Source organism: Arvicanthis niloticus, chromosome 18 (assembly GCF_011762505.2).
Source record: "Arvicanthis niloticus isolate mArvNil1 chromosome 18, mArvNil1.pat.X, whole genome shotgun sequence".
Taxonomy (NCBI): domain Eukaryota; kingdom Metazoa; phylum Chordata; class Mammalia; order Rodentia; family Muridae; genus Arvicanthis; species Arvicanthis niloticus.
Window position 1 is genome coordinate 54820911 of NC_047675.1, and position 12523 is coordinate 54833433.

At 42.8% G+C, this 12523-nt stretch overlaps 1 protein-coding gene across 4 annotated transcripts in view; it reads left to right on the forward strand.

The window, feature by feature from the left end:
• Positions 1-3461, forward strand: part of LOC117723360 (coiled-coil domain-containing protein 7A-like) — an 86983-nt gene extending 83522 nt beyond the window's left edge. The window contains exons 17-18 of one of the 4 annotated variants that reach the window (XM_076916075.1): positions 1114-1136; positions 3333-3461. In XM_076916075.1, the coding sequence (XP_076772190.1) occupies positions 1114-1136; positions 3333-3342 (33 nt within the window). In that variant the 3' untranslated portion in view covers positions 3343-3461. Of the gene's footprint in view, positions 1-1113; positions 1152-3332 lie in introns of all 4 variants that reach the window. The other 3 variants (XM_076916076.1, XM_034522934.2, XM_076916077.1) reach the window with 3 other exon arrangements.
• The last annotated feature ends 9062 nt before the right edge of the window (positions 3462-12523 follow it).

Genomic DNA, 12523 nt, shown 5'->3' on the forward strand with positions numbered 1-12523 from the left:
TAAAATCACATAATGTTCACCAACTGCTTATGCAAGATGTTAGCACTATGTAACACTGTACTGCATGGTTTTGCTGGTGCGTTTTAGCTCAGCCATAGTTCTCTGGATGGCTATATAAAAATCCATTGTGATATATTAGTGCACTGCTATTCCTGCAACAAACACAAAATGTGAACTGGCTCTACCATACCAGTTCATTACTGAGAGTAGACCAGAGTTTATATTGGAGAGAGTTATTTGCTGCCATTCATGTTTCCAGGCATATAGAATCTTCACCATTGTACAGGTGGCTTCTGGCACCACATTCAGTGTCAGCACTCAGGCTGACCTGAGGAACTTTGCATTTGCCACATTTAACTTTAAGGAAGATTAGAAATGCAGACTAGCAAAGTATCTAAAAAAGAAAGGAAACCCTTTTGGTGAACTGCCAAAAGTCTTGATGCACGTGGGTAAAGAAAGTTCATATGAAAGAGGCAAAGCTAGGTGATGTTCAAGCCGGGAGTGACACTAAGTGCCAACATCTATGTTACACAAAAATACCTGTTACTGTTCAAAGGAATTCATCTATTAATAAAATCATATGTGTTGGGCACAGGTTTCAGCTTGATCAGACAGCTCAATAAATTTTCCAGTAAGCATTCTTAATATATATTTAAAATATGTTTTTAAAACACCATTATGTTAGTGCATTAGCATAATAAACTATAGCAATTTTTATCTACTAAAATTTTATTTTAAAATCCCTATAGACTCTTAACTGAGAAATACTGTTTCAAAGCCAGCTCTTCCTTAATCTCATCCTATGCCAAGATATAATTTCTCAGCCTTTGTAATATTTGTCTTATATGACTGTCATATTAAGAAAACCATTTTGATGCCTGGCATAATGATGCATGCCTTTAATCCCATCACTTGAGGGACCAAGGCAGACATATCTCTATGAATTCAAGACAAATTGGGTCTACATATGCTCCAGGATAACCAAGGCTTCATAGTTGAGAACTCATCTCAACAACAATAAGGTGGGATGGGACAGGAAAATTACCTTGAATATTTTTACATGACTCATTTTAAACATTGTTTATATATTTTTTTTATTTCACCTTATTACAGATCTCATCTGATCAAAGTAAAAGGTCAGTTGGTGAAAGGTAAAACAGTTTTTTGTTTGTTCTGTGTTTTCATAGTTTTATTAGTTATAAAACTAAGAGAAAAATGGCAAACTGAGTCTTTGTATTATCACTTGTTCATGTGCTATTACTTTGAACAACCAACTTTAAATCCAAAATGCTTGAAACTTTAGATGTCAAAAACTGGAGATTAGGGGGAAATAAAATCTCAGAAGTTTAAAATAGCTTTAGATTAAGAATTAGATTTAAAGTATAATTAGATTTGTAAAGTGATAATTGACTGATTTTTAATTTAGTTATCAAAATACAGGACCTAGATCTATAAACAACTCAATAAGATTCTGTCTTTTGTTGTTCCAACCATGCACATCTTTGTGCATATGGGAATATAAAACTAGTTGAGTTGCTTGATTCACCCAAATAAATATTACAGTTTTCCTCTTGAGTCTCTTTGATAATCAAACCTACTCAGTTAGGGGACAGTGTTCCTGAGGTAGATTGTTTAAGGGGCAGTAGATTCTTTCAGAGGAGTTAGAATAATATATTGCTGAGTCAAAATAAACTGTCAGTGTTTTCCCCCTTAATTATACAAAGCCTCACACATAAAATTTTTACTGTGATTACCTTGAAGAAAATAGAAGAGAACGTCTGGCCATGTATGCTTCTATGTCTTATTACCACTTTAGATTTTCTAGATCACAGACCCAGGTCAATTAGCAAGTATTTGGCCTTGTTTTGTGTGTGTGTGTGTGTGTGTGTGTGTGTGTGTAAACATTTTTTCTGAGTTCTGTATCTTTAAAGTATGTGATTTTCTATTGCAGAAATTATTAGACATTACTCATTCTTTTTCCTTGCTACCTTACTGTGGGAACGGCTTCTAATTTATTCTTTTACATTTAAAAATGCTTAGTCAGCATTACAACATTGTAAGGCCATAAGAAAAAGTATTGAAAATTAAACTCCTCATGTAATCTTACCATGCTTAAGAACTGTGTGGAAAGAGAAATGAAGCAGGGTGCTGTCATACTCATGCTTAGATTGTGGTGAGTGCACCATAGTTCTATGGTTTCTAAGAAACATGATAGATGGTGGGCTTTTGAAATGCTGCACTGTCTATATTTATCACCTAAAAAAGTCTTGGTAATATTTAATATTGTTTTAATATTGAGCCTTGAGTCGCTGCTAATGAACCCAGTGACTACCTTGGTAAACCACATCTTGGAAAACAGAGACATGGACTTTAAAAACTATCATAGAGCAGCTCTCTAGTCTCAGTGAAGGCATTAGTAAAGCAGTCTCAGACTGGGCATAATTCTTCATGCCTTTAATCCCAGTTCTCAGAGGGGAGATGCCAGAGGGACTCTGTGTACTCAACGTCAGGCTGATCAATGTAGAGAGTCCCAAGCCATCCAGGGCTACAGAGTGGGATCCTGTCTCAACTAAATAAATTTACTTTAAAAAAGCAAAATTTACTCACCTGCTTGTACGACTTTAAATAATTTCTCAGGAGATGTTACACTCATTCACTTTTATCAGTGAATCAGATTTGAGACTTATAATGGAGACGAGTGAATGAAACAAGAGATCACTGGGGCTGATAGGTAATACGGAGCATATTATCAGTGAAGAACCCATTGTACAATCCACAGAAGATTACTGTAGTTAATTTCCATTCAGTTTGTTTTTGATGTAGAAACTCTATGTCATGCAAATACTGTGCTGGGGTGCGAGGTATGTAAGGGGATAACATATATTGTCCTTGCTGCATGAGCAGTAGAATAAGGTAAATGATATACATGTGAAAGAAGCTGAGTGTGATGTGGCACATCAGAGAGGATGAAGCATGTTTGGCTAGACTGAGAATTACATGGTATTTAATTTCAGAGGCAATGGGGTTGGCCTTTCCTGGCAATATTATAAAAGATGTTTCCATATGTATAGATCTTGAGGCCTTCATGAACTTGTTTAGAATATGCATAAGGAGCACAAGGAAAAGTCTAGAAATTTGGTTTGTTGGGGATCTAAATGAAAGGCAATGCTGAGAAATAAGACATAAAATAGGTTGTTTTTGCTTAGTATACTTTATAGAATTGCTCATTAACATCTATATTTTAAATATTGCTAAATATGTTTAAAATTTAAACTTTTAAGTACATAGCACACAGTATTATTCACCAACCTTCATTTTGGGTTACTCCTTAGAGCCAAATAAAATATGTGAAGAACTTTGGAAGCCCCTCAACCTTCCAAGAGTGTATGGGAGCCGACGGAGATTCCACCTCAGCGGATATATAGCATTGCTTGCAATAAAGAACATCTTCTGTACTTGGCATGATTAGCAGTTTATTTTGACTTAGGGAATGAGTTAGTGACAAATATTTAGTCAGACAACAGATTATAATAGTTTGTCACCTCACATATATGAATTGTTAGTTTTTCTAAAATGTTTTACAGTGACATTCACATGTTTAGACATGAACATGTAAACTATTTCTTGGTGTTTCACTTTTAAAAGTTTCACATCCAACCTTTGTCATTATGAATATTTTCATGGAAACTTCTGCTTCCAAATATTACATAGGCTTACTATAAATCACAAAATTCTCCTCCCCCAAAAAAGAGAAAAAAGAAAAAGGTTTTCATGCTGGTTTTTCTCCATAAATTATTAGCTACTAAGTTTACTTCATTAACTTAATATTTACTCAACACTTATTTTTTTGTTACTCTCAAATGCCAAATATTCTCTAGTTATGAAATTCATGCACAGCAAAGCCAGATAAAATCCCTTTTCTTATGCCCACATTTGAACGGGAAATATATAAAATAAATACATACATGTGATAACTCTAGAATAGAAAGTGAAAATAACAAAAAGCCTTATCTGTATTATTCTCATCACTATTACCACAAGAAGTAACCCAAGGGAAGACGAGCCCAGCAGAGCCCACAGTGTCGTAGCGACTCTAGTCAGTCCACTTGTCTCAAAGGCTCCACATCCTCCCAAACCAACCACTAGCTGGGGACCAACTGTCACATAGGAGGATAATTTAGATCTAATTATGAAATAAGCCATTAAAATGTATTTCTCCCAATTTTATTAGGATTAACTTTATAAATGTCAGCAGATATTTCCTGGTTGCCCTTTACACTGCCCTTATCTATTATTAGTGACATACATAAGGTGGGTTTTTTTTCCAGAGGAAACCTAATTATAAGAAGCAACAAAGGTAAAAATATTCTCAAGGAAAAGATTATTCTATGGAGAAATGCTTGTAAACTGGGTGAACACAAAATGGATTCACCATTCAAAGTGTTCCAGAAAGGGACCCCTCTTCACATAGCTTTTTACTAAATGATAGGGGAATTGAAAGAGAATAGTGATACTATTCTTTATTTAAGTGAATACTTAAATCAACCACATACAGGAGAGAGCCTCTGGTCATGGAAGTGGCCTTTTTATGAAAAGGCAGATGAAGATGGAACAGTGTACACATGATTCCCACTGAGCACTCCTGGGAAACCATGTCTTCCCAGTCATAAGGGGAAGTAAGAGAGCCACGCATGTCACCCAGGCATGAAGAGCTGCCTCTGATCCCATTGCACTAGTCTTATTACCATAAGTCTCTCCATTGCCTCTGGCTATAATCTGGTCTTGAACAGGCTGGTTTCTACAGTATTGACCAACAGAATAGAAGATATCAATCAGCAGGGTCCCCAAAGGGGTTAAGTGAGAGTGGCCATCCAATATCATGAGAAGTACAAAGTCAACTCTCGTATCTTTGGCTAGCCACAGAGAGCTACTTTGGGTGTCTGCTCCTATCTGGAATAGAAACATATTTGTTGCTTCCCTTAGCATGCTCTCTGGCCATTTTTTTGGAGTCAGACGTGTGCACACCTGACAAACACATCTTCTAATGCTCCATAGAGATAAGCTAGGTACTCCATTACCTGGAGTGATTAATTTAGGAGAGACTCCCATGAATGTCCTCTTGCAAGGATGATGCCTGTCTTTTAAATCAAGATATGTTGTACTCACTTGGTAGTAAGGACAGAGCAAGAGGAAAAATTAAACTCCTTTTTCCTATTGAAGTGACTCCCCTTACACCCAGATCCTAGTTGCTTTGGAGTTCAACCACAGTGAAGGGTCTTTGCATCATACAACAGTCTGTAACTTGGGAATTGGAAATCAACTTGTGAATACATCATTTCTATTTTTTTTTTGTATCAAGTCTTCAGCTTCAATGTTTTCAAGAAACCTTTCTATTTCTGTGAATATTTTATTATTCCTCAGTTTATTCTTTCCCGTACCTCTGTGGCTATATGATTTTTGCTTCTGCTTTGGCCAAGTAATGTGATCTTTTTGGAGCTTTTGAGATTATCTACAATACAATCACTGAGATATACGCCACAGCAACTCAGAGATGATCTGTCTGGGATAATGCTTCACATGGGTCATTTCCCATCTTGGGAGTAGCATAAAACTTCTATTTTCAAAAGCAGTAATAGCTAGATGAGTCATGTAGTAAGTCATGTAGTAAGGTCCATATAGTAAGTTTCATTGAGAACCTTATGCAAAGTACATGAAATATAGTACAGAACACATGAAATATACTAGGCTTTCATATTACACAGTGCATTTGCATTTTTGCATATTGCATATTGCATTTTGCATTTTATATTGCATTTGCACAGTGTGTATTTATACTAGGAGCAGCTGATGGAACAATGGAAAGTCCCTGTCCACATAGCAATTTATAAATTCACAGAAAAAATAAGTAATTCCTGGTAAGAGAGTAGAGATTTGTTGGGAAAGAGGCATGTGGAAGGCATTCACAGTCCAATATTTTAGGCATTTACCGAAGACATTGTCTTGGCCAAGATAAAAAATGGGAAAGAGGCCACTAGAAAAGAATGCTGTTTATAATTCCTGTAAAGGGGTATTTTCCTGTTAGAATAGTTTGGGTTATGTAAAGTTAGAAAGTGTTACATGGATTCCCTATACTTTAAATTGTATTTTTAATGTTGCCAACAATTTTGAGGCATAGTCAACATTATCCCTGTGTGAATGATTACAAACAGGCTTTTTTTTTTTTTTTTTTTTTTTTTTGGAGGTCTACCACCTATATTTTTTCTAGGTTAATTAATTCAAATATTTTTAAACTTTATATTTGACAATATTATAACATAGACTATTAAATCTATTAATAGAAAAGACTGCAATATTTTATACTGAGGATTTTGAACAATGACAAATATTTAAGCTATTAAAAATCTGTAGCAAGACTAGGGAAATATTTCATTTGGTAAAATGCCTGTATTCCAAGAAGGGTTAGGGTTAGGGTCAGGGTAAGGGTCAGGGTCAGGGTCAGGGTCAGGGGTCAAGGGTCAGGGGTCAGGGGTCAGGGGTCAAGGGTCAGGGTCAGGGTCAGGGTCAGGGGTCAGGGTCAGGGTCAGGGTCAGGGTCAGGGTCAGGGTCAGGGTCAGGGGTCAGGGGTCAGGGGTCAGGGGTCAGGGTCAGGGTCAGGGTCAGGGTCAGGGGTCAGGGGTCAGGGGTTAAGGGTCAAGGGTCAGGGGTCAAGGGTCAGGGGTCAGAGGGTTGGGTTAGGGTTAGGGTTAGGGTTAGGGTTAGGGTTAGGGTTAGGGTTAGGGGTTAGGGGTTGTTAGGGTTAGGGTTAGGGTTAGGGTTAGGGTTAGGGTTAGGGTTAGGGTTAGGGTTAGGGTTAGGGTTAGGGTTAGGGTTAGGGTTAGGGTTAGGGTTAGGGTTAGGGTTAGGGTTAGGGTTAGGGTTAGGGTTAGGGTTAGGGTTAGGGTTAGGGTTAGGGTTAGGGTTAGGGTTAGGGTTAGGGTTAGGGTTAGGGTTAGGGTTAGGGTTAGGGTTAGGGTTAGGGTTAGGGTTAGGGTTAGGGTTAGGGTTAGGGTTAGGGTTAGGGTTAGGGTTAGGGTTAGGGTTAGGGTTAGGGTTAGGGTTAGGGTTAGGGTTAGGGTTAGGGTTAGGGTTAGGGTTAGGGTTAGGGTTAGGGTTAGGGTTAGGGTTAGGGTTAGGGTTAGGGTTAGGGTTAGGGTTAGGGTTAGGGTTAGGGTTAGGGTTAGGGTTAGGGTTAGGGTTAGGGTTAGGGTTAGGGTTAGGGTTAGGGTTAGGGTTAGGGTTAGGGTTAGGGTTAGGGTTAGGGTTAGGGTTAGGGTTAGGGTTAGGGTTAGGGTTAGGGTTAGGGTTAGGGTTAGGGTTAGGGTTAGGGTTAGGGTTAGGGTTAGGGTTAGGGTTAGGGTTAGGGTTAGGGTTAGGGTTAGGGTTAGGGTTAGGGTTAGGGTTAGGGTTAGGGTTAGGGTTAGGGTTAGGGTTAGGGTTAGGGTTAGGGTTAGGGTTAGGGTTAGGGTTAGGGTTAGGGTTAGGGTTAGGGTTAGGGTTAGGGTTAGGGTTAGGGTTAGGGTTAGGGTTAGGGTTAGGGTTAGGGTTAGGGTTAGGGTTAGGGTTAGGGTTAGGGTTAGGGTTAGGGTTAGGGTTAGGGTTAGGGTTAGGGTTAGGGTTAGGGTTAGGGTTAGGGTTAGGGTTAGGGTTAGGGTTAGGGTTAGGGTTAGGGTTAGGGTTAGGGTTAGGGTTAGGGTTAGGGTTAGGGTTAGGGTTAGGGTTAGGGTTAGGGTTAGGGTTAGGGTTAGGGTTAGGGTTAGGGTTAGGGTTAGGGTTAGGGTTAGGGTTAGGGTTAGGGTTAGGGTTAGGGTTAGGGTTAGGGTTAGGGTTAGGGTTAGGGTTAGGGTTAGGGTTAGGGTTAGGGTTAGGGTTAGGGTTAGGGTTAGGGTTAGGGTTAGGGTTAGGGTTAGGGTTAGGGTTAGGGTTAGGGTTAGGGTTAGGGTTAGGGTTAGGGTTAGGGTTAGGGTTAGGGTTAGGGTTAGGGTTAGGGTTAGGGTTAGGGTTAGGGTTAGGGTTAGGGTTAGGGTTAGGGTTAGGGTTAGGGTTAGGGTTAGGGTTAGGGTTAGGGTTAGGGTTAGGGTTAGGGTTAGGGTTAGGGTTAGGGTTAGGGTTAGGGTTAGGGTTAGGGTTAGGGTTAGGGTTAGGGTTAGGGTTAGGGTTAGGGTTAGGGTTAGGGTTAGGGTTAGGGTTAGGGTTAGGGTTAGGGTTAGGGTTAGGGTTAGGGTTAGGGTTAGGGTTAGGGTTAGGGTTAGGGTTAGGGTTAGGGTTAGGGTTAGGGTTAGGGTTAGGGTTAGGGTTAGGGTTAGGGTTAGGGTTAGGGTTAGGGTTAGGGTTAGGGTTAGGGTTAGGGTTAGGGTTAGGGTTAGGGTTAGGGTTAGGGTTAGGGTTAGGGTTAGGGTTAGGGTTAGGGTTAGGGTTAGGGTTAGGGTTAGGGTTAGGGTTAGGGTTAGGGTTAGGGTTAGGGTTAGGGTTAGGGTTAGGGTTAGGGTTAGGGTTAGGGTTAGGGTTAGGGTTAGGGTTAGGGTTAGGGTTAGGGTTAGGGTTAGGGTTAGGGTTAGGGTTAGGGTTAGGGTTAGGGTTAGGGTTAGGGTTAGGGTTAGGGTTAGGGTTAGGGTTAGGGTTAGGGTTAGGGTTAGGGTTAGGGTTAGGGTTAGGGTTAGGGTTAGGGTTAGGGTTAGGGTTAGGGTTAGGTTAGGGTTAGGGTTAGGGTTAGGGTTAGGGTTAGGGTTAGGGTTAGGGTTAGGGTTAGGGTTAGGGTTAGGGTTAGGGTTAGGGTTAGGGTTAGGGTTAGGGTTAGGGTTAGGGTTAGGGTTAGGGTTAGGGTTAGGGTTAGGGTTAGGGTTAGGGTTAGGGTTAGGGTTAGGGTTAGGGTTAGGGTTAGGGTTAGGGTTAGGGTTAGGGTTAGGGTTAGGGTTAGGGTTAGGGTTAGGGTTAGGGTTAGGGTTAGGGTTAGGGTTAGGGTTAGGGTTAGGGTTAGGGTTAGGGTTAGGGTTAGGGTTAGGGTTAGGGTTAGGGTTAGGGTTAGGGTTAGGGTTAGGGTTAGGGTTAGGGTTAGGGTTAGGGTTAGGGTTAGGGTTAGGGTTAGGGTTAGGGTTAGGGTTAGGGTTAGGGTTAGGGTTAGGGTTAGGGTTAGGGTTAGGGTTAGGGTTAGGGTTAGGGTTAGGGTTAGGGTTAGGGTTAGGGTTAGGGTTAGGGTTAGGGTTAGGGTTAGGGTTAGGGTTAGGGTTAGGGTTAGGGTTAGGGTTAGGGTTAGGGTTAGGGTTAGGGTTAGGGTTAGGGTTAGGGTTAGGGTTAGGGTTAGGGTTAGGGTTAGGGTTAGGGTTAGGGTTAGGGTTAGGGTTAGGGTTAGGGTTAGGGTTAGGGTTAGGGTTAGGGTTAGGGTTAGGGTTAGGGTTAGGGTTAGGGTTAGGGTTAGGGTTAGGGTTAGGGTTAGGGTTAGGGTTAGGGTTAGGGTTAGGGTTAGGGTTAGGGTTAGGGTTAGGGTTAGGGTTAGGGTTAGGGTTAGGGTTAGGGTTAGGGTTAGGGTTAGGGTTAGGGTTAGGGTTAGGGTTAGGGTTAGGGTTAGGGTTAGGGTTAGGGTTAGGGTTAGGGTTAGGGTTAGGGTTAGGGTTAGGGTTAGGGTTAGGGTTAGGGTTAGGGTTAGGGTTAGGGTTAGGGTTAGGGTTAGGGTTAGGGTTAGGGTTAGGGTTAGGGTTAGGGTTAGGGTTAGGGTTAGGGTTAGGGTTAGGGTTAGGGTTAGGGTTAGGGTTAGGGTTAGGGTTAGGGTTAGGGTTAGGGTTAGGGTTAGGGTTAGGGTTAGGGTTAGGGTTAGGGTTAGGGTTAGGGTTAGGGTTAGGGTTAGGGTTAGGGTTAGGGTTAGGGTTAGGGTTAGGGTTAGGGTTAGGGTTAGGGTTAGGGTTAGGGTTAGGGTTAGGGTTAGGGTTAGCGTTAGGGTTAGGGTTAGGGTTAGGGTTAGGGTTAGGGTTAGGGTTAGGGTTAGGGTTAGGGTTAGGGTTAGGGTTAGGGTTAGGGTTAGGGTTAGGGTTAGGGTTAGGGTTAGGGTTAGGGTTAGGGTTAGGGTTAGGGTTAGGGTTAGGGTTAGGGTTAGGGTTAGGGTTAGGGTTAGGGTTAGGGTTAGGGTTAGGGTTAGGGTTAGGGTTAGGGTTAGGGTTAGGGTTAGGGTTAGGGTTAGGGTTAGGGTTAGGGTTAGGGTTAGGGTTAGGGTTAGGGTTAGGGTTAGGGTTAGGGTTAGGGTTAGGGTTAGGGTTAGGGTTAGGGTTAGGGTTAGGGTTAGGGTTAGGGTTAGGGTTAGGGTTAGGGTTAGGGTTAGGGTTAGGGTTAGGGTTAGGGTTAGGGTTAGGGTTAGGGTTAGGGTTAGGGTTAGGGTTAGGGTTAGGGTTAGGGTTAGGGTTAGGGTTAGGGTTAGGGTTAGGGTTAGGGTTAGGGTTAGGGTTAGGGTTAGGGTTAGGGTTAGGGTTAGGGTTAGGGTTAGGGTTAGGGTTAGGGTTAGGGTTAGGGTTAGGGTTAGGGTTAGGGTTAGGGTTAGGGTTAGGGTTAGGGTTAGGGTTAGGGTTAGGGTTAGGGTTAGGGTTAGGGTTAGGGTTAGGGTTAGGGTTAGGGTTAGGGTTAGGGTTAGGGTTAGGGTTAGGGTTAGGGTTAGGGTTAGGGTTAGGGTTAGGGTTAGGGTTAGGGTTAGGGTTAGGGTTAGGGTTAGGGTTAGGGTTAGGGTTAGGGTTAGGGTTAGGGTTAGGGTTAGGGTTAGGGTTAGGGTTAGGGTTAGGGTTAGGGTTAGGGTTAGGGTTAGGGTTAGGGTTAGGGTTAGGGTTAGGGTTAGGGTTAGGGTTAGGGTTAGGGTTAGGGTTAGGGTTAGGGTTAGGGTTAGGGTTAGGGTTAGGGTTAGGGTTAGGGTTAGGGTTAGGGTTAGGGTTAGGGTTAGGGTTAGGGTTAGGGTTAGGGTTAGGGTTAGGGTTAGGGTTAGGGTTAGGGTTAGGGTTAGGTTAGGGTTAGGGTTAGGGTTAGGGTTAGGGTTAGGGTTAGGGTTAGGGTTAGGGTTAGGGTTAGGGTTAGGGTTAGGGTTAGGGTTAGGGTTAGGGTTAGGGTTAGGGTTAGGGTTAGGGTTAGGGTTAGGGTTAGGGTTAGGGTTAGGGTTAGGGTTAGGGTTAGGGTTAGGGTTAGGGTTAGGGTTAGGGTTAGGGTTAGGGTTAGGGTTAGGGTTAGGGTTAGGGTTAGGGTTAGGGTTAGGGTTAGGGTTAGGGTTAGGGTTAGGGTTAGGGTTAGGGTTAGGGTTAGGGTTAGGGTTAGGGTTAGGGTTAGGGTTAGGGTTAGGGTTAGGGTTAGGGTTAGGGTTAGGGTTAGGGTTAGGGTTAGGGTGAGGGTTAGGGTTAGGGTTAGGGTTAGGGTTAGGGTTAGGGTTAGGGTTAGGGTTAGGGTTAGGGTTAGGGTTAGGGTTAGGGTTAGGGTTAGGGTTAGGGTTAGGGTTAGGGTTAGGGTTAGGGTTAGGGTTAGGGTTAGGGTTAGGGTTAGGGTTAGGGTTAGGGTTAGGGTTAGGGTTAGGGTTAGGGTTAGGGTTAGGGTTAGGGTTAGGGTTAGGGTTAGGGTTAGGGTTAGGGTTAGGGTTAGGGTTAGGGTTAGGGTTAGGGTTAGGGTTAGGGTTAGGGTTAGGGTTAGGGTTAGGGTTAGGGTTAGGGTTAGGGTTAGGGTTAGGGTTAGGGTTAGGGTTAGGGTTAGGGTTAGGGTTAGGGTTAGGGTTAGGGTTAGGGTTAGGGTTAGGGTTAGGGTTAGGGTTAGGGTTAGGGTTAGGGTTAGGGTTAGGGTTAGGGTTAGGGTTAGGGTTAGGGTTAGGGTTAGGGTTAGGGTTAGGGTTAGGGTTAGGGTTAGGGTTAGGGTTAGGGTTAGGGTTAGGGTTAGGGTTAGGGTTAGGGTTAGGGTTAGGGTTAGGGTTAGGGTTAGGGTTAGGGTTAGGGTTAGGGTTAGGGTTAGGGTTAGGGTTAGGGTTAGGGTTAGGGTTAGGGTTAGGGTTAGGGTTAGGGTTAGGGTTAGGGTTTAGGGTTAGGGTTAGGGTTAGGGTTAGGGTTAGGGTTAGGGTTAGGGTTAGGGTTAGGGTTAGGGTTAGGGTTAGGGTTAGGGTTAGGGTTAGGGTTAGGGTTAGGGTTAGGGTTAGGGTTAGGGTTAGGGTTAGGGTTAGGGTTAGGGTTAGGGTTAGGGTTAGGGTTAGGGTTAGGGTTAGGGTTAGGGTTAGGGTTAGGGTTAGGGTTAGGGTTAGGGTTAGGGTTAGGGTTAGGGTTAGGGTTAGGGTTAGGGTTAGGGTTAGGGTTAGGGTTAGGGTTAGGGTTAGGGTTAGGGTTAGGGTTAGGGTTAGGGTTAGGGTTAGGGTTAGGGTTAGGGTTAGGGTTAGGGTTAGGGTTAGGGTTAGGGTTAGGGTTAGGGTTAGGGTTAGGGTTAGGGTTAGGGTTAGGGTTAGGGTTAGGGTTAGGGTTAGGGTTAGGGTTAGGGTTAGGGTTAGGGTTAG